The sequence below is a fragment of the Sminthopsis crassicaudata genome, chromosome 4, assembly GCF_048593235.1.
Source record: "Sminthopsis crassicaudata isolate SCR6 chromosome 4, ASM4859323v1, whole genome shotgun sequence".
In the NCBI taxonomy this organism is placed as follows: domain Eukaryota; kingdom Metazoa; phylum Chordata; class Mammalia; order Dasyuromorphia; family Dasyuridae; genus Sminthopsis; species Sminthopsis crassicaudata.
The window spans coordinates 263,902,672-263,922,012 of NC_133620.1; the positions used below are offsets into that span (position 1 = coordinate 263,902,672).

Consider the following 19,341-nt stretch of genomic DNA (forward strand, 5'->3'; position numbering starts at 1 on the left):
AGGAAACTGAAGCCCAGGATGGTTAAGTAAATGCTGAGTGCTTTACAAATATTATCTCATTTGATCCTCACAGCAACCTTACAGTAATAGCAATGATAGTTGTTATCATTCTCATTTTACCTTTGAGGAACTGAGGCAAACAGGTAAGTGACTGGCCAACAATCACATGGTGGTGTCCGAGGCCTATTTTGAACATATTTTCCAAGCTCTAGGCCCTCAGCTGCCTCCCTAACGTATCCTGAGGGAACAGTCCTCATCAACCAAAGCCAGAACCAAAATGGCTCCTCCTCCTTCTTGTTAATGAAAAACAGGAGAGCAACTTGCTCAATTACATCAGAGATTGAATAGGTAGGAAGAAGACCTCTGCATTATTCAGGCCCTTGTGAATGGCAGACACCTTCTATATTGTTTACTATTCCACTCACATCCAGGTTTAGAGGGCCTTGGCCTGCCCACGTAACATAAAAGCCTGAGCTTGCTGGGATCGTTCAACATGCAAGTGAATGTAAATTCTGACTTCCCTTCCCACCCCTATCCCCAGCTTTCTCTACTGTCCACTGGAGTTTTGAAGTAGGGGAGGAGTGGCTTGTCTCATCTCCTACAAAAGTATTGCCTCATGTTTCTAAATCACATTTCTTCTGCAGACACCACCCCAGACATTCTTTTCCTCCCTTCTTCATGCCCTCTCCCACAGTATGACACATTTACACCAGGTTTAGGGGCCAAATGTCATTATTTGGGGTGATTTTTTTTAAACCCTTGGAAAAAGTGAAACATTCAGTCGTTTTCATCATTTTCTCCCCATCCTCCCCCTCCAGGAATTTCTTCTCCTACTCTCTGGATTTCCATTAAACAATAATGGTAGTAATTAATTGAGGAAGCCAGTGTGGAATAAAGGACTTTTTCTTTTGGGAAGCTCTAGATTGTCTTTTGTCAAGGCATGGAGCAGCATTGCTCTTTTCCATTTAATATACAATACAGGAAACAGAGGCCCAGAGAGATGATATAGTGTTCTCCTCAGGATACTCGCAGAAAATGCCATTGGCACCAGTACCTCTGGACAGCAATAGAAAATATTTTTACCAGATTAGTGCTCTGTAGGATTTATTTTTTTTTTTTTAAGGATATTGAGAGATATTTACTAATGTGGAAAAGAAGTTGTTTTTTTAATTGTTCAATTAACAAGCATTTATTTTCTCTCCCAGCTCCCACCCCCTATTTAAAAGAAAAACAAAACCTTTGTAACAGATAAACATAGTCATACAAAACAAATCTTTATATTGTTCATGTCCACAAATGTATGTCTCGTTCTACATCTTGAGTTCATCCTACTAGTCAGTGAGTGGGTATTTATATATTATCATCAGTCTTCTTGAATCATAGCTTATCTTAAAGAGTTCTTAAAAGGTATAAAGTTGTTTTCCTGGGTCTGCTTACATGACTCTGGATCAGTTCATAAAAGTTTTCCCAGGTTTCTCTAAAGCTGTCTCTTTCCCTGTTCCTTATGGCACATAATTATAATTATTACATTTCTATACATTCATATTTGTTTAGACCTTCCTCAATTCATGGGCACTCCTTAGTTTCCAGTACAGAGCTAGAAAGTATTTAGTTTTAAACTAATTTTATTCAAATAGTAGAAATGACTCTTCTGGTTAACCATTACCAACTTCTTAAAACTAAACTGAACTCCCTGTTCAGTCTTTTTGTTGTTGTTGGCTCATAGGGAGAAAGATTTCAAAAGAATATTAAAAGACTTTTTTTTTTTTTCTCTAGACTTCTCCTGGGATAGCAAACTAATTTAAAATAGGTAACATCATATATTTAGAGTCAGGGGAGTCTTAGAGGTCAGCCCTCTTATAAATGAAGAAACTTGGGGGCAGCTAGGTGACGCGGTGGATAGAGCACCAGCCCTGAATTCAGGTGGACCCGAGTTCAAATTTGATCTCAGACACTTAACACTTCCTAGCTGTGTGACCCTGGGCAAGTCACTTAACCCCAGCCTCAGGAAAAAAGAAAGAAAGAAAGAAATATAAATGAAGAAACTGAAGCTCAGAAACCATCTAGTTTAACTCCATCATTAGGCAGTATGATATAGTGGATAGAATCAAGAAGAGTTAACTTCCCATCCCATTTTAGATACTTAACTGCTTTGTGACCTGAACAAGTCATTTAACTTCTCTGTGCCTTAGTTTCCACATCTCTAAAATTAGATGGTTGAGATTGATGGCCTCTGGGCCAATATCTTGTGGATACTATCATATTTTTGAATAATGATTAATTTTTCCAATTATATGTAAAATATTTTAAATTAACTTTTTAAATTTTGAGTTCCAAATTTTCTCCCTTTCTTCCCCTACCCTGAGACAGTAAGCAATTTTATAAAGGTTATTACATGTGCAATCATGCAAACACTTTCATATTAATCTTGTAGTGAAAGAAAAAACAAACCAAAAAAAGAAAAAGAAATAGTATGCTTCAGTCTGAATTCAGTTCTTTCTCTGGAGATGGATAGTGTTTTTCTTCATGAATCCTTTGGAAATGAATTGTACCATTATATTACTGAGAATAGCTAAGTCATTCACAGTTGAAAATAGTACAATATATTGTTACACAATAAAAAATGTTATCGTGCACAGTGTTCTCCTATTCTTCTCTCTTCACTTTGTATCAGTTCATGTACATCTTTCCAGATTTTTCTGAGAGCATCTTGCTTGCCATTTCTTTTTTTTTAATAGCTTTTTATTTAAAAAACATATGTATGAGTAATTTTTTCAACATTGACCCTTGCAAAATCTTCTATTCCAAATTTCCCCTCCTCCCCTCACCCCCTCCCCTAGATGGCAGATAGTCCAATACATGTTAAATATATTAAAATATATATTAAATATTAAATCCAATATATGTATACATATTTATATAGTTATCTTGCTGCACAAGAAAAATCAGATCTGAAAGAATAAGAAAAAAAAAACTGAGAATGAAAACAAAAATGCAATCAAACAATAACAGAAAGAGTGAAAATGCTAAGTTGTGATCCACACTCAGTTCCCATAGTCCTCTTTCTGGGTGTAGATGGCTCTTTTCATTACTGAACAATTGGAACTAGTTTGAATCACCTCGTTGTTAAAGAGAGCCACGTCCATCAGAATTGATCATCGTATAGTCTTCTTCTTGCTGTGTATAATGATCTCCTGGTTCTGCTCATTTCACTTAGCATCAGTTCATGTAAGTCTCTCCAGGTCTCTCTGAAATCATCCTGTTGGTAGTTTTTTACAGAACAATAATATTCCTTAACATTCATATGCCACAATTTATTCAGCCATTCTCCAGTTGATGGGTATCCGCTCAGTTTCCAGTTTCTAGCCAGTACAAAAAGGGCTGCCACAAACATTTTGGCACATCTGGGTCCTTTTCCCTTTTTTAGGATCTCTTTGGGATATAATCCCAGTAGTAACACTTCTGGGTCAAAGGGTATCGACAGTTTGATAACTTTTGGGGCATAGTTCCAAATTGCTCTCCAGAGTGGTTGGATCTGTTCACAATTCCACTACAATATATCACATAATTCCACCACAATGTATCAGTGTCCTAGTTTCCCCACATTCTCTCCAACATTCCTCATCTTTTCCTGTCATCTTAGCCAATCTGAGAAATGTATAGTGGTATCTCAGACTTGTCTTAATTTGCATTTCTCTGATCAATAGTGATTTGGAGAACCTTCATATGACTAGAAATGGTTTTAATTTCTTCATCTGAAAATTGTCTCTTCATATCCTTTGACCACTTATCAACTGGAGAATGGCTTGAATTCTTAGAAATTTGAGTCAGTTCTCTATATATTTTGGAAATGAGGCCCTTATCAGAACCTTTGGATGTAAAAAATGTTTTCCCAGTTTAATTGCTTCCCTTCTAATCATGTCTGCATTAGTTTTATTTGTACAAAGGCCTTTTAACTTTATAATCAAAATTATCTATTTTGTGATCAATAATGATCTCTAGTTCTTCTTTGGTCACAAATTCCTTCCTTCTCCACAGGTCTGAGAGGTAAACTATTCTATGTGCTTTTAATTTATTTATAATATTCTTTATGTGTAGGTCAGGAACCCATTTTGACCTTATCTTGGTATGCAGTGTTAGGTGTGGGTCAATGTCTACTTTCTACCATACTAGTTTCCAATTTGTCCAGCACTTTTTGTCAAATAGTAAGTTGTTATCCCAAAAGCTGGGATATTTGGGTTGTCAAACACTAGATAACTATAGTCATTGACAATTTTGTCCTGTGAATCTAACCTATTCCACTGATCAACTAGTCTATTTCTTAGCTAGTACCAAATGGTTTTGATGACCACTGCTTTATAATATAGTTTTAGATCTGGTACAGCTAGGCCACCTTCATTTGCTTTTCTCTTCCTTAATCCCCTTAATATTCTTGACCTTTTGTTTTTCCAGATGAATTTTGTTATTTTTTTTTTTTAGGTCAGTAAAATAGTTTCTTGGGAGTTTGATTGGTATAGCACTAAATAAATAGATTAGTTTAACCTCTCACCAAGGCTAATGATTGCCAGGGTCATACATACCAATCTTTCCTGGAAACACATGAATATGAGCTGATGTTAAGGTGCCAAACAGGCTTTCTTTATTGGTAATCTCAGCAGAGGTTAACAGGAAGCAAGAGCAAGTGTATGTATGTCTCTGCATCTCTGAATCTCTCTACCTTTCTGCCTTTCTCTATTTCTCTCTACATCCTTCTTTTGCCTATGGACTCAAAGCTGATAATTTATATTTGAACTCCTCTGGGATTACCCTGTGCCTATCCCATTCAGCACTGCTTAGGTGGATCCACAGAAGGGAAACACCTGGAGTTAGTGCTGCCTCCTAAGAAAAGATCTAGTTAGAGGACACACCCCTTGCCATCTTAAGGAAACACCTGCAAGACAAAACCTCCTGCCTCAGAGACCAAACCCCTTTTTACCTTCTGGGTCCACCCTACCAGTTGACATAGCATACTTGGCAATTCTCAGAAGGAAAGTCCCTAAGAGATTAGTTTAAGTAATATTGTCATCTTTATTATAATTGCTCAATGTATTCAAGAGCACTTATTTTTCCAGTTGTTTAGATCTGTTTATTTGTGTGGAAAGTGTTTTGTAGTTTTGCTCATATACTTCCTGACTTTCCTTTGGCAGATAGATTCCCAAATATTTTATACCATCAACAGTTATTTTAAATTTCTCTTTGTATCTCTTCCTGTTGGATTTTATTAGTGATGTATAAAAATGCTGAGGATTTATGTGGATTTATTTTGTATTCTGCAACTTTGCTAAAGTTGTGGATTACTTCTAATAGCTATATATAATTATGGTGATAGTGAGCAACCTTGTTTAACCCTTGATCTTATTGGGAATGGTTCCTGTTTATCCCCATTGCATCCTTACTGGTGGTTTTAAATGGATGAATTAATCTATTGAGATAATCATATGTTTTTGTTAATTTGTTTATTGATATTCATCCAAGAGAATGACAATAATGAGACAACATACCAAAATTTGTAGGATGCAGCCAAAGTGGGAATAAGGGGAAATTTTATATCTCTAGATGCTTACTTGCATAAAATAGTTAGAAAAAGATGATCAATGAATTGGGCTTGCAACTAAAAAACGCTAGAAAAAGATTATCTCAATAGATGCAGAAAAAGCATTTGATAAAATCCAACACTCATTCCTATTAAAAGCACTAGAGAGTATAGAAATAAATGGGCTTTTCGTTGAAAAGGTTGCCCACTATCACCATTATTATTCAATATTGTATTAGAAATGCTAGCTTTGGCAATAAGAGATGAAAAAGAGATGAGGAAACCAAATTATCACTCTTTGCAGATCATATGATGACATACTTAGAGAATCCCAGAGAATCAACTAAAAAGCTATTAGAAGTAATCCACAACTTTAGCGAAGTTTCAGAATACAAAATAAATCCACATAAATCCTCAGCATTTTTATACATCACTAACAAAATCCAACAGCAAGAGATACAAAGAGAAATTCCATTTAAAATAACTGTTTTACCCCAGTATTACTTAAACTAATATCTTAGAGACTTTCCTTCTGAGAATTGCCAAGTATGCTATGTCAACTGGTAGGGTGGACCCAGAAGGTAAAAAGGGGTTTGGCCTCTGAGGCAGGAGGTTGTGTCTTGCAGGTATTTTCTTGAGATGGCAAGGGGTATGTCTTCTTGCTAGATCTTTTCTTAGAAGGCAGCACTAACTCCAGGTGTCTCCCTTTTGTGGATCCACCTAAGCATTGCTGAATGGGATAGGCACAGGATAATCCCTGTTGTCTCATTATTGTCATTCTCTTGGATGAAATTATTAATTATATTTATGATTTGCTGTTTCACCCATTTGTTCTTTAGGATGAGATTATTTAGTTTCCAATTACTTTTTGGTCTATTTTCCCTAAGCTTTTTATTGAATGTAATTTTTATTGCATTTCTGAAAAAAAAAAAAAAAGCATTTACTATTTCTGCCTTTTCTGCATTTTTTGTATACAGTTTTTGTATAGGTTCCATGAACTTTCGAGAAGAAAGTGTACTCCTTTCTGTCTCCACTCAATTTTCTCCAGAGATCTAGCACACCTAATTTTTCTAGTATTCTATTTACCTCTTTAACTTCTTTCTTACTTATTTTGTGGTTTGATTTATCTAGTTCTGAGAGAGGAAGATTGAGATCTCTCAGTATTATAGTTTCACTGTCTATTTCTTGCAGCTCTCTTAACTTATCCTTTAGGAATTTCCATACTATACCACTTGGTGCATATATATTTAGTATTGATATTGCTTCATTATGATACTCTTTAGGCAAAATATAGTTTCTTTCCTTAACTTTTTTAATTTGATAAGTTTTTGCTTTTGCTTGATCTGAGATCAGGATGGCTACTCCTTGCTTTTTCCTACTTCACCTAAAGCATAATAGATTCTGCTTCAGCCTTTTTACCTTTATGTATGTATGTATCACTCTGCTTTAAATGTATTTCTTATAAACAACATATGATAGGATTCTGGCTTTTAATCCAGCCTGCTATCTGCTTATGCTTTAGAGGAGAGTTCACCCCATTCACATTTATGATTAAAACTAATTCTCTATTTCCTGCTGTCTTATCCCCAGATTATACTTTTCTCTTTCTTTTTTCCCTTTCCCTTTCCCTCAGTATTTAATTTAAGAGCACCTCTTGCCTCAAGCAGCCCTCCCCCTTTTGAGTCCCTCCTTTCTCATACTTTTCCCCTACTATTTCTGTTTTCCCTTCTATTTAGCCTACCCCTTCCCTTTTTGCCTTTCCCCTCCCATTTTTCAATAAGGTAAGAGAAGTTTCTCTATAAACCAAATATGTTTAATATTTTCTCTTTGAACCAAATCTGATTAGAATAAGATTCACACAATGTTCATTCCCCCTCCCTTCTTTCCTTCAGATATAATAGGTTTCCTTTGCCTCTTGGTAAGATATAATTTCCCTCATTTTACCTCCACTTTTCCCTTTTTCTGGTACAATCCCCTTTCCACCTCTAGTTCCTTTTCTATATTATAACAGTAAAATCAAATTAAACATGTACTCTATGTGGGTATCCATGACAGAAATACAGTTCTCAAAAGTTCTTCTTACCTTTTTATGCTTCTCTTGAGTCCTGTATTTGGAGATCATATTTTTTGTTTAGCTCTGGTCTTTAAATCAGAAATAAATAGATTTCACCTGTTTCATTGAATGCCCATCTTCTTCCCTGGAAGAAAATGCTCAGTTTAGTATTCCAACTTCCTTTGCCTTTCAGAATATAAGATTCCAGGCCCTTTCATCCTTTAAGGTGGAAACTGCTAGATCCTAGGTAATCTTTATTGTGGCTCTTCAGTATTTGAATTTTTTTTTTTTTTGGTGGCTTGTAATATTTTTTCCTTGGTCCAATAATTCTGAAATTTAGCCATAATATTCCTTAGAGTTTTAATTTTGGGGTCTCTTTAAGGAGGCATTTGGTGAATTCTTTGAATGGCTATTTTACCTTCTCATTCTATGACATCAGGCAGTTCTCTTTGATTTCCTCAAAAATAGTGTCTAGGCTCTTTTCTTCATTTAAAAAAAAAAAAAAGTTGGAATCTGCTTTTAGGGCAAGGGAGGTTTTCCAAGCTTCCTCTACATGCAGCGAAGTGTAGATTCCTCCTTGTAGATTCTCCGCAGCACAAGTCTGTGCCACCCTGAAGAGACTGCACCCCACCCCAGGTTTGAACTGGCATCTATGCTCTGCCTGCCTGCACCTGGTCACCTCCCTCCATACCCACCTGAAACAGACCTTTTCCGGAAATCTTTGAAATTATTTTCTGCTGGTAATTTGTTGCACTCCCAATATTCATGGATTCTGCCAGTACAGAACTAATTCAGAGGCTGAATTTACTAATTAGTTGAGGATTGTGGGAGAAGATCAGAAAGAAGTGTGTGTCCTTTCTGCCATCTTGGCTCCGCTTACCATTTTTTATAGCACAATACTATTCCATCACAATTATATCCCTCAGCTTGTTCAGTCATTCCCCAGTAATGGAAATCCCCTTGAATGCTATCATCTTACAGACAGATTTAGAGCTGGATAGGGCCTCAGAACATGTCTAATCCAACCTCTTCTACTGTTGAAGAAACTGAGGGCATGGTGGAAGTAATTTGCCTTAGATCTCACAGGAAGTAAGTTTTAGAACTTATCCAGGACCTTTGATCATAAAACAAACATTTCTTAAGCATTTGATATGTTCATATAACTTCTTAAGTCATTTTGTTGTTGTTGATGATGATATACAGAGCTTTATTTAGAAAAGGAGTTAGGGGTTATGATTCATCTCATTATCTTATGGACATATGGGGCTGTATTCCAGGGTTCATGATTTGTCTCACAATATATATGAGTCCAGCAAATGATGGGCTATTATTGGAATTCTGTATTTTCTTTGTTCATAAATAGTTGGGGGGTAAGTAGTGGCTTTTGGGAGAAAGTGGGACTTTCCAACTAAAGCTCCATTTAGCTAACTCTTTATAAAATCAGAGAAGACCTTTAAATGATTAGCCAGTTTTTTCGTTTGCAGAGAAGATTTTGGTCTCAGATCTGCTTGTTGGTATTTTGGGAATGTAGGTAAGGGCATCTAATGCAGGCCTCTGCTAACTTGTGTTATCTGGCATGTCAGAACTTTAAAGTTAACCCTTTGGGCACCAGAGGCATGTGATTATTCCTCCTCAAGCAGCTGTTTGGCTAGACCTCTGGAAAAGGCTGCTCATTTACCAACCAGTGAGTCATTTCTTCTCTGGTTCCTGCTGATCCTCTCCTTTCCCATTCACTCCCCTACCTCCCCCCAGTTGCAAACCTAGTGGACTGGACAGACTCCCCATTTGCAATCAGGCAACATTTTTTCTGTGGGGATCTCTTTGCTGGTTTCAGACTTTCCATAGCTTTGTTTCCTTAGCAAACAGGCCACCAAGCTGACGAAAGTTTGCATTGAACATGCAAAACTGTGGAGGGAGGAAGTGTGTGTGTGTGTGTGTGTGTGTGTGTGTGTGTGTGTGTGTGTGTGTGTGTGTGTGTGTGTGTGTGTGTTTGGGTTTCTCTCCTCATAGCCGACCTTTCTTTGGCAGAAATGCCTCCTCCTCTTCAGATTTCCATAGACAACCTCACAAATAACCTTCTATTGTTGATAAATATACAGTATTACTTTCTATAGGAAGAAACTGTTACTTCCTTGGGGTATTTTCTCCCTTGAAACTGGCTTGAAGCCTTACACTCTTTAATATGAGAAGAGGAAAGGCTATAAGATTGTCCCTTTGCCTAGCCTAGCAGACCTTCTAATCGGCTCATAACTGTCAGGAAAAACACCAGCATGATGAAGATAAAGAATGTGGGTTTGAAGCATTGATCAAACATTGAGACAAGGACTTCCCCCGATCTCTTATATCTCCTGCATGTGTGAGATATGGAAACCACAGTCAGGAAGGGTCACAAGTGTGATCTATTAGAATTAATCGCCTTTGAAAATTCTAGGCATTTTAAAGGAAAAAAGGGAAGAAAAATGAAGAAAGTTGTATTCTTTTTTCCAACCTTCAGATACTGGTCTTCTGCAAAGATTTTTATTCCCTTCTGTTCCTCTCTCAACTGTTAGTTATAATTCTGATTTGCTTTGCTAAAGTAGAATCAAGCAATCAGTCCTTTTGGTTTAATAAGACTCTGGTGATGTGACTAGTGTTGCTGGTGATGATGATGATGATGATGATGATGATGATGATGATGATGATGATGATGATGATGATGATCATCATCATCATCATCATCATCATCATCATCATCATCATCATCATCATCATCATCATCATATCCCACCCCATCTGGAGTTTCCTTGGCAAAGATACTAGAATGGCTTGCCATTTCCTTCTCTGACTCATTTTACAGATGAAGAAACTGAGCCACTAAGTTCCTGAGGCCAACTTTGAACTAAGGCCATCCTTACTGCAGGACTAGCACTTCTGTCCATTATGCCACCTAGCTGCGGAATCACAATAACGCAAATAAAATGCAAGCTGCAAAATCCTAGATCTCTCCATCTCAAATGTTCAACCAGTGCCCAATGGGTGGTAGAGCCTTTTGAGTTCATATTAGCCTGATGGCCACAGTTGACCTCAATGTACTTGACCCAGCATCATAATGTCATTGGTCCTCTTCAAGTATGAAGGAAAAATTATAACATACAGATCTAATATAGCAGGAGGAAGCCCATTCTCATGACTGCCTTTTCTTTGGAGTTTACTTCATGACTCATGAGGTTTGTTAAGAACTAACAAAGAAAACCAGGAAGTTTTTTAAGGGAGTATGGAGTTTATGGGAGTAGGCTGTATATTACAGTGAAAAAAATAAACCCAACTCACTAGACTGAGAGGCTAGACTTGGGTTCTTGTTGTGGATCTGTTTCTGTAGTCAGTAATTCCTTTTTAAGCTCCTATTGTGTCCTAGGCACTGTACTAGATGCTGAAAATACAGATAAAAAGAATGAAACAATTCTTACATTCTAATGGGGGAGATAACAAGTACGTATAAAATTATGTGTAGCATATGTAGTGTTAATAAATACATTAATATATACACAAATAATGTAGTTACATACAAGGTAGTTAAGAAGGCTACCAACAGCTGGAGAGGAACTAGGAAAGGATTCTTGAAGATGTTATTTTTGCTATGTTCCTCTGCTAAAGAGGTAAGGGATGGGTGGGGCCAAGGACTGAGAGGGTAATGCATTCCAAGCATGGAAGACAGTCTGTGCACACAGATGGAGTGATGGTGCGATCTTGAGTAAATTATTTAATCTTGAAATTTACTTAATTTTTGCATTCTTGATTCTTGATTGCTGACATTCCCTATTCTACACTCCAGTTGCTAAGTATTCTTGAGAGTATTTCTCCCATCCACATCCCTGTTATCCTTCACCTGGCTGTTAAAATTGTGTCCTGATAATTGCTTTCTGACTCAAATCTTTTTCCTCTCTAATCTATCCGCATGGCTGCCAGAAGGATTTTACTGAACCATAGACATTCCCTGCTTAATGAATTCCAATGGGTGTTTCTTATCTCTAGGATCAAATACATATTCCTTTGTTGAGCTTTTAAAAACTCACACAACTTTGCTACAACCCACATTTCTAGTTTTATTAGATCTATTATATGCCCCTTCACATGATTCTTAGTCCAACTAAACTGATCTTAATGTTTCTCATTCATGCTATCTTTTGTCTTTATGTCATCACACAAGCTGAACCCAGGCCTGAAAGGCACTTCTTCTTTACTCCTCCTTCTTAGAATTTCTAGGTTTCTTCAGAGTGGAATTAAAGTACCATCTTCTATATAGAGCCTTTTCTGATATTCTGATAGATAAAACATTATCTAGCATATGTTTAGTATGTACTTTGATAGAAGTGAACTTCTTGAGGGTAGAGACTATTTTATTTTTTTTAAACCATATTTCTTAGCACAGTGCCTGACATAATAAGCATCTAAAAAATGCTTGCTTGAATAATATGAGCCTCATGTGTCCCTTTAGCAAAATTAGGAAATTGAACTAGAAGATCTTTGAAGTCTGCTTCCTAACTTGATGGAAAGGGTATCTTGTTCACTATAGTAAGCGACTGCTATTTGTCACATCCTGGGGATTATTGTCCCATTTTACAAATAAAAAAACAGAGCCACAGAAATTTTCTTTGAATATTAAAAGGATGTTTATATGAAAAAAGGGTTTAAATTTGTTCTTTTTTACTCCAGAGGGCAGAAGCAAGAACTATAGGTAGGAGCTGGCAAGAGAGATTGATATCAGGAAGAAATTTTGTAGAGCTATCTTGAAGTAAAATATAGGCTGCCTTCAGAAGCCATTGTATTTTGTATTACCTTCACTTGGGATCTTTAACAAAAGCTAGAGGATCATCTATTTGGGTTTTGTCATAGTGGGTATCCTTTTCTTAGGTATGGGTTGGGCCAGATGTTTTTTAGGTTCCTTTCTAACTCCAATTCTCTAATAACAGGAAAAGACCAGTGAAAACTATTCATAGCATATATCCCATCCAACCAAGATTCAGTAGCATCATCTTTGTATTCTTGTGGTTATGTTTACATATTTTGAGCCTGAGAATTAAAAAATCACTGACTTCTCACTAAACAATCTTGACCTTCCATTATTACCTTTATACCTTATCTAGTTGTGAAAGGCTGTCTGACTAGTGAAAAATATTTATTCTTTGATTCCATTCACTCAGACACTCTAGATTGTCTAACTATATTCGATCTTGTTCTCCAAAACTACAGGCCAAATTTATTGACTTCAGGAATAGAGTACTAGAGCAGAAGGTTGGTTGCTTAGTTCTATTTTAGGTTTAACTCTTCTCTTCAGTAGAATGTGATCTTCTTAAATGTAGAAAATGTTTTATTTTTGTCTTTAGTGCCCAACATAATGTGCTGTATGCAGTAGATGCTTAATAAGTATCTATTGCATTGAATTGTTCTTGAACAATTTAGTCATTTGGGCCTAAAGTCTTTTCATCTGTAAAATGAATGTTAATAATGTATCCTTCTCAGCTGCCAAGAATAAAGATAGGGACTTTTTACTGTACCTGTGATTTAATTGGTATGAAATTTTCATTGGTAGGGAATTCTCAGATGAGGAAATTCTCTGGCATCTTTTATGAAACAAATACTCTTAGAGGGTTGTTTAGAGCACTGAGAGATTAAGTGACTTGATAACTTCTTGGCTCCAAGGTGTTTGGGTGAGATACTTGACTTCAGATTCTTATTCAGCTATTTATGAATATATTCTTTCTCTCTCTCTCTCTCTCTCTCTCTCTCTCTCTCTCTCTCTCTCTCTCTCTCTCTCTCTCTCTCTCTCTCTCTCTTCTCTGTCTCTCTCTCTCTCTCTGTCTCTGTCTCTCTCTCTTTTTCTTTTTCTTTTTCTTTTTTTCCTGAGGCTGGGGTTAAGTGACTTGCCCAAAGTCACACAGCTAGGAAGTGTTAAGTGTCTGAGACCAGATTTGAACTCGGATCCTCCTGAATTCAGGGCTGGTGCTCTATCTACTGCACCACCTAGCTGCCCCTATCTATGAACTCTCAAGAATACTAGGAAAATAATTAAAATTTTCAAGTCACTTGGAAAGAAAGGAAATTTTTTTATAAAGTGCGAGCATCTTTGTTATTTAGATCATTTGTAGTGGTATGAAAAGTGAAATGGACTTTTGATATTTTCAGTGTATTTGATAGTACCACTAGAAGCAGAAATGACCCCTACAATATTTCTCAGGCCTGTTTTCTCTAATTCTTGTCTTTTATTTCCCCCCCATAGGAAGGATACTTAACAAATCCAAGAAGCCTCTGGGAAAACTACCCTCATGTATATCTCCCGTAAGTATTCTCTTGGCTTAGTACTCAGCAACATTTTGCCAGTTCACTAGTTTCTCCTAAGAAAATTATGTCAAGAGCCCCCAACTGGGATCTGCACTGGCTCATACACACCTTTTGCTCATTTAGTGTGTTGTTGTAGATAAGTTATTGGCACTGTAAGGTTATAAGTAAATTGGTATTTCCTCTAAAAACCCTTTGGGGTTAGCATAGATTCTTGGTATTCTAAATGTGAAAGGCCATTAAATCCATTCCCCTGTTGCCAGGAGTGACTTTACCTAAAACATATTAGGCAGATAAGTAAATAAGGCTCTAAACTTGACACTGTCCCTTGAGGATATTATAATCTCCTACTCAGTTGACCTTTATTTCTACCCGTCCTTTTATAGCACTTTACAGCACAAGTGCCTTTTTTCCCTTCTGCTTATTTGGTCTTTAGTGAATTTCATTCTCTTCTCCATATTATGTACTTTATCACTCATCTTCCCAATGTCTCTCATCTACATATGGAAGCAAACCTTGATCCTCAGAAGTTCAAGGCTGTGCCAGTTCTACCATAGTGAATAGACTTCTGCTGATAATAACGGTTAAAGTACTGGATGTGGAGTTGGGAAGACCCAGGTGCAAATCCTACTTAATAGCTGTATGACCATGGGCAAACTTCCACTTTCTCACCTGTAAAATGAGGCATTAGCCTTTGATAGCCTTTTAAGTTATTTCCATCTCTCAGTCAATGATTCAATGTGTCTAGCTAGGACCTGTGGGAAAGTCAGCCAACCAAAGACCAGTCCAGCTAATAGAAGTTTGGAGAGTTTTTAATCACCAAAGGGTTGGCTTCTATATGATAGGATTTTATAGCCATAGAGACTCAGAAAGACTATTCATTAAAGTTAGGATATCTGCCTATGTCAAACATGGATTCTTTAAATAAGTAAAGTGTGTTTGAGTTTTTAGGCTAAATAACCTTTAACCTTTGCTCTGCACTCCTTTGTAGCATTTTTATCATTTGTTTTATTCTTCTTAAATTCTTTATTTCCCTTTAAATAGGGAATGAGGGTTGGGGAGGATATGGAACATGGGTACATTGAATATAGAGGAAGCTAAGAAGTTGACTCAAGATAGGTGTGGTGTTGTCCCCTGGTCTTTTCCTCTGGTTTTCTTACTCAATTCCTTAAAATCAGGGTTGTGCTATTGTGATTTTGTTTTTGGTTAATCTGACAGGATTAAATTTCTTTCCACTGAACTAAGAGAACTTGGGCTCAAATCCAAATTCTGAGATCACCTGTATGATTTTGGCTAAATCATTTAAGTTTCCCTGGGTCTCACTTTCCTCATTTGTAAAATGAAGAGGGTTGGATTGGATGGCCTCTGAGCTTCCTTCCAGCTCTATAGAACCATATTCTTGAACCTTGTTATGACTGGGCCAGACCGCTCTATGCTCTTTGCTCTTATGTTCCAGCTTCCAGGTGAAGTTTTTCTACCTTTGTCAGCTGGCATACTGGCTACATGCCCTGCCAGAGCTATATTTCCAGAAGGTGCGGAAGGTGAGTAGACCTTGATTCTGATTCCTTATCTCAAAATGGCATAGCAGGCCACCTTCCCCTTTTAGGATATCTCCCTATTTTGCTTCCCAGCAACTCTCTTATTTCCTGCTATTGGGAGGTAGACATTATTGGATAATGGGTTGACTTGTGTTTCTCAGTGTTTGTTTAAAATCCTAAATAACATCATTAAGTTTATTCTAAGATGATAAACCATTTGTTTCTGGAATTTTCCCTCTTTTCACACTTTCTTTCCGGGTTTATCTTTCTGGCCTTCTTTCACCAAGCTATGTGGCTATAAGATTTGGGAAAGCCTTTTATGAAAATATCTTCCTAGCAGTCTTTTCATAATTTTCTTCAGCTTTGCTTTCGATAACATTATCCTCCTAGCCTCTGTTCTGTCTCCACTCATTCCTCATCATTTTTTCCTCAAACCAAAGCCACTGCCATTCCTTCTCACTTGTAGCAGGCTTCCTGGCCCCACTCCTAATCACCAATGCAAAGTCAGCCTTTCCCTCTTATGTTTGCTAACAATGGGTACAAGGTTAGACAGATCCAGATGGATTCTCTAGCTGATTCTTGCTCACTGTATCCTTGGGCTTTGGTTCCTGGGAAGGGGAAATTCACAATTTGGTCATTTCTGTTTCCAGGAGGAGATTCCACGTCAGCTGCAGTATATCTGTCTGTACTTGGTTCATATAGCTGGAGCATACCTCTTAAAGTAAGTGGTACCAATCGCAATATCTCCTTTCTATGCCATTTGAGTCCTCTTGAGTTCATGTTTCTGCCACAGAGTGCCAGGTGATTGATGCCAGCAGAGCTTGTGCCCTTAGGATTCTTTGATCCCAGTAGAGCTTGTGCCCTTAGGATTCTTTGATCCCAGTTGTTCGTGTATGAAGAAGGAAGAGTATATTTCTCAAGTGTCAAGCACTGTTCAAAGCATAGGAAATAAAATAGAAAGCAGGACACTACTGTCGTAAAGCCCACATTTCTTTTTAAATTAAAGCTTTTTGTTTACAAAACATGCATGTGTAATTTTTCAACATTGTCTCTTGCAAAGGCTTTTGTTCCAAATTTTCCCCTCCCCCCAGATGGCAAGTAGTCCAATACATGTTAAATATGTTAAAATATATATTAAATCCAAAATATGTATATATATTTATAGTTATCTTGCTGTACAACAAAAATCAGATCAAGAAGGAAGAAGAAAAAAACTGAAAGAAAACAAAATGCAAGCAAATAACAACAGAGAGAGTGAGAATGCTCAGTTCCCACAGTGTTCTCTCTGGGTGTAGATGGCTCTCTTTATCACTAAAAAGTGGAACTTGTTTGAATCATCTCATTGTTAAAGAGATCCACTTCCATCAGAATTGATCATTGTATAATCTTCTTGTTGTTGTATATAATAATCTCCTGTTTCTGCTCATTTCACTTAGCATCTTTCATGTATTCTCTCCAAGCCTTTTTGAAATCATCCTGCTGGTCATTTCTTACAGAATAATAATATTCCATAATATTCATATACAACAATTTATTCAGCCATTCTCCAGTTGATGGGCGTCCACTCAGTTTCCAGTTTCTTGCCACTACAAAAAGGAAAGCCCACATTTTCATTAAGGGAGACCACACATATAGAATAGTTGAGCTTCTGGGTAAATGAGGGTTCTTAAGTCATAGTAGCCAGTGCAAATGGCAAGACTTCATTGAGTTTCTGATGGAATGTGAGTCCAGTGTTGTCAGGTCTGGTGTTGTCATTAGGAAGGTAATTGAGGCAGTTAACTGAGAATCAGTAGTTAGTAAACATTCTTAAGTGTCTACTATGTATTTCACACAGGCTATCTCAGGGGACTATTAGGTGCAAACACTTAAACCTTGGAAATAAGAGTGATACAAGTGAGGGTTTATTTTTTATTTTGTTAATTGGGTCAATTTAAGAATATGATCGAAAATTTTTCAGTTTAATTCAGGTTAAGTGTATGAATTTTTGCAGAGGATAGGAGATCAGTTGTTAAAAACATTTACTCAGTAAGCCACTGGTTGTATTGGTGATAATTGGTGACTCATTTTCCCTTTTCTTTTTTCTTAATAGCCTGACCCGCTTGGGCCTGATCTTGCTGCTGCTACAGTACATGGCTGAGTTTCTCTTCCACATGGCACGGCTTTTCTACTTTGCAGATGAGAACAATGAGAAGTTGTAAGTGCTAATGAGAAAGGCTCTGCCTGCTGACCATAGAAGAATAGACCTAGGACTGAGGCAGAGGAAAAACTTTAAAAGATGTACCTTCCATCCTCTTAAGTAACATTCAAGTTGCTCAGATACCAAACCATACCCTGGAGCTGACTATATGTCTCTTAAAGTCCTAGGGATCTTACCTCAGCTACTTCTTTCTTTGTGACTCACACATGACATTCAAATTTCTCCCTCCCTTATTCCATCTTCAATTCTCACCTATGCTTTTGAAATTCTCTATTTTCCTTCAATACTCAGCTCCAACCCCCTATGTCTGATTTCCCCTCCCAAGCTACTAGTGCCCTCCCTGCCCCCAATTTCTCTTCCCCTTTCCTACATTTCCCCCACCCTCTAAAAAAATTATCTTGTATACATCGTGGAGATGGAGAACCAGCCTCTGAGTCAGGAAGACCTGTTCAAGCCCCCTCTGACACTATATTGATCCTAGTCATTTCAGCTGGTCTCTCAGGATTTGGCAACTTAATTGAATATAGTTAGATTCAAGAACCCCAAACTATAACCAAAAAGAATTCCTTCTACAATATGCCAGAGCAGGATACCAAGTGTACAGCATACCAAGTAGCCCCATACTGCTTGAAGATCTGTAGTGTATCTTCCACTTATGGATAGGACCTAATTGTTAGAAAGTTTTCATAAGGAATTTTTTTGGTGACTTTATTTTCCTGAAATATGAAGATAATACCACCTGGACTGCCTACTTTACAAAAAACAAATGAGATTATAGTAGTAATAATGATGGTAGTTCATATATAGTAAGGTAATATTTGTAAAACACTTTGCAAAATAAAACACTGTCATCATCATTTGCATAGCATTTTGTGTACTTTGCTTCATTTGATCTTTTCCGCAGACTTAGGTTTTAGATCTAAGGGGGATCTTTACATTACATTTAATCTAATGCTTCACAAATGAAGAAGCTTAAGCTTCCCAAAGGGGAAGGAACTTACTAAATGTCACAAAAAGTGGTAAATTTAATCAGGAGTCAAACCTTGTGGCTCCAAATTCAGTGATGTTTCCTGCAAAAGTGAAAGCACTTTCTCAGTGTATAGTGATATACAAATAATTATTCTTGTTATTCCTTCTGAGTAGTTTATAAATCTCTTCTGTCTTTGTGTGTCTGTCTCTGTCTCTCTGTCTTTTGTTTCTCTCTCTCTCTCTCTCTCTCTCTCTCACACACACACACACACACACACACACACACACACACACACACACACCCCTTTGATCCCTCTCTTGGGATTCCTAGAGGGAAAAAATTACTCTGAAGCCTAGTCATTTTTTTCTTCTTTGTGGACAGGTTTAACGCCTGGGCAGTAGTGTTTGTGGTCACCCGCCTCTTCACCCTCACCCTTCGCTGTGTTGGCTATTGGTTTTGGACTGGCTCGGATGGAAAATCAAACTTTTGAGCCAGAGAAAGGCAACTTCAATACCTTGCTCTTCAGGTGAGCTGGGTGGTACTCTAAGGGAATAAGTGGGAATCTGGACCTAGAGGGATGAGTGACTGGTGGATTCTCCTGGTTGAGGAGGCAGATGTCTCTGGACTGCAGGATGAAGGATGAAGTCATATCGTTCTGTTCTTGCCCAGACCATAAAGGCAAGAGTCTGCCAAAAA

General features: G+C 37.3%; 1 protein-coding gene across 1 annotated transcript in view; it reads left to right on the forward strand.

Annotated features, from left to right (window-relative positions):
• Positions 1-19,341, forward strand: part of TRAM2 (translocation associated membrane protein 2) — a 101,822-nt gene that overhangs the window by 80,635 nt on the left and 1,846 nt on the right. Inside the window, 6 exon segments of the mRNA XM_074310660.1 lie at positions 13,882-13,940; positions 15,397-15,481; positions 16,129-16,199; positions 17,568-17,672; positions 19,027-19,081; positions 19,083-19,171. Coding sequence (XP_074166761.1) covers positions 13,882-13,940; positions 15,397-15,481; positions 16,129-16,199; positions 17,568-17,672; positions 19,027-19,081; positions 19,083-19,171 — 464 coding nt within the window.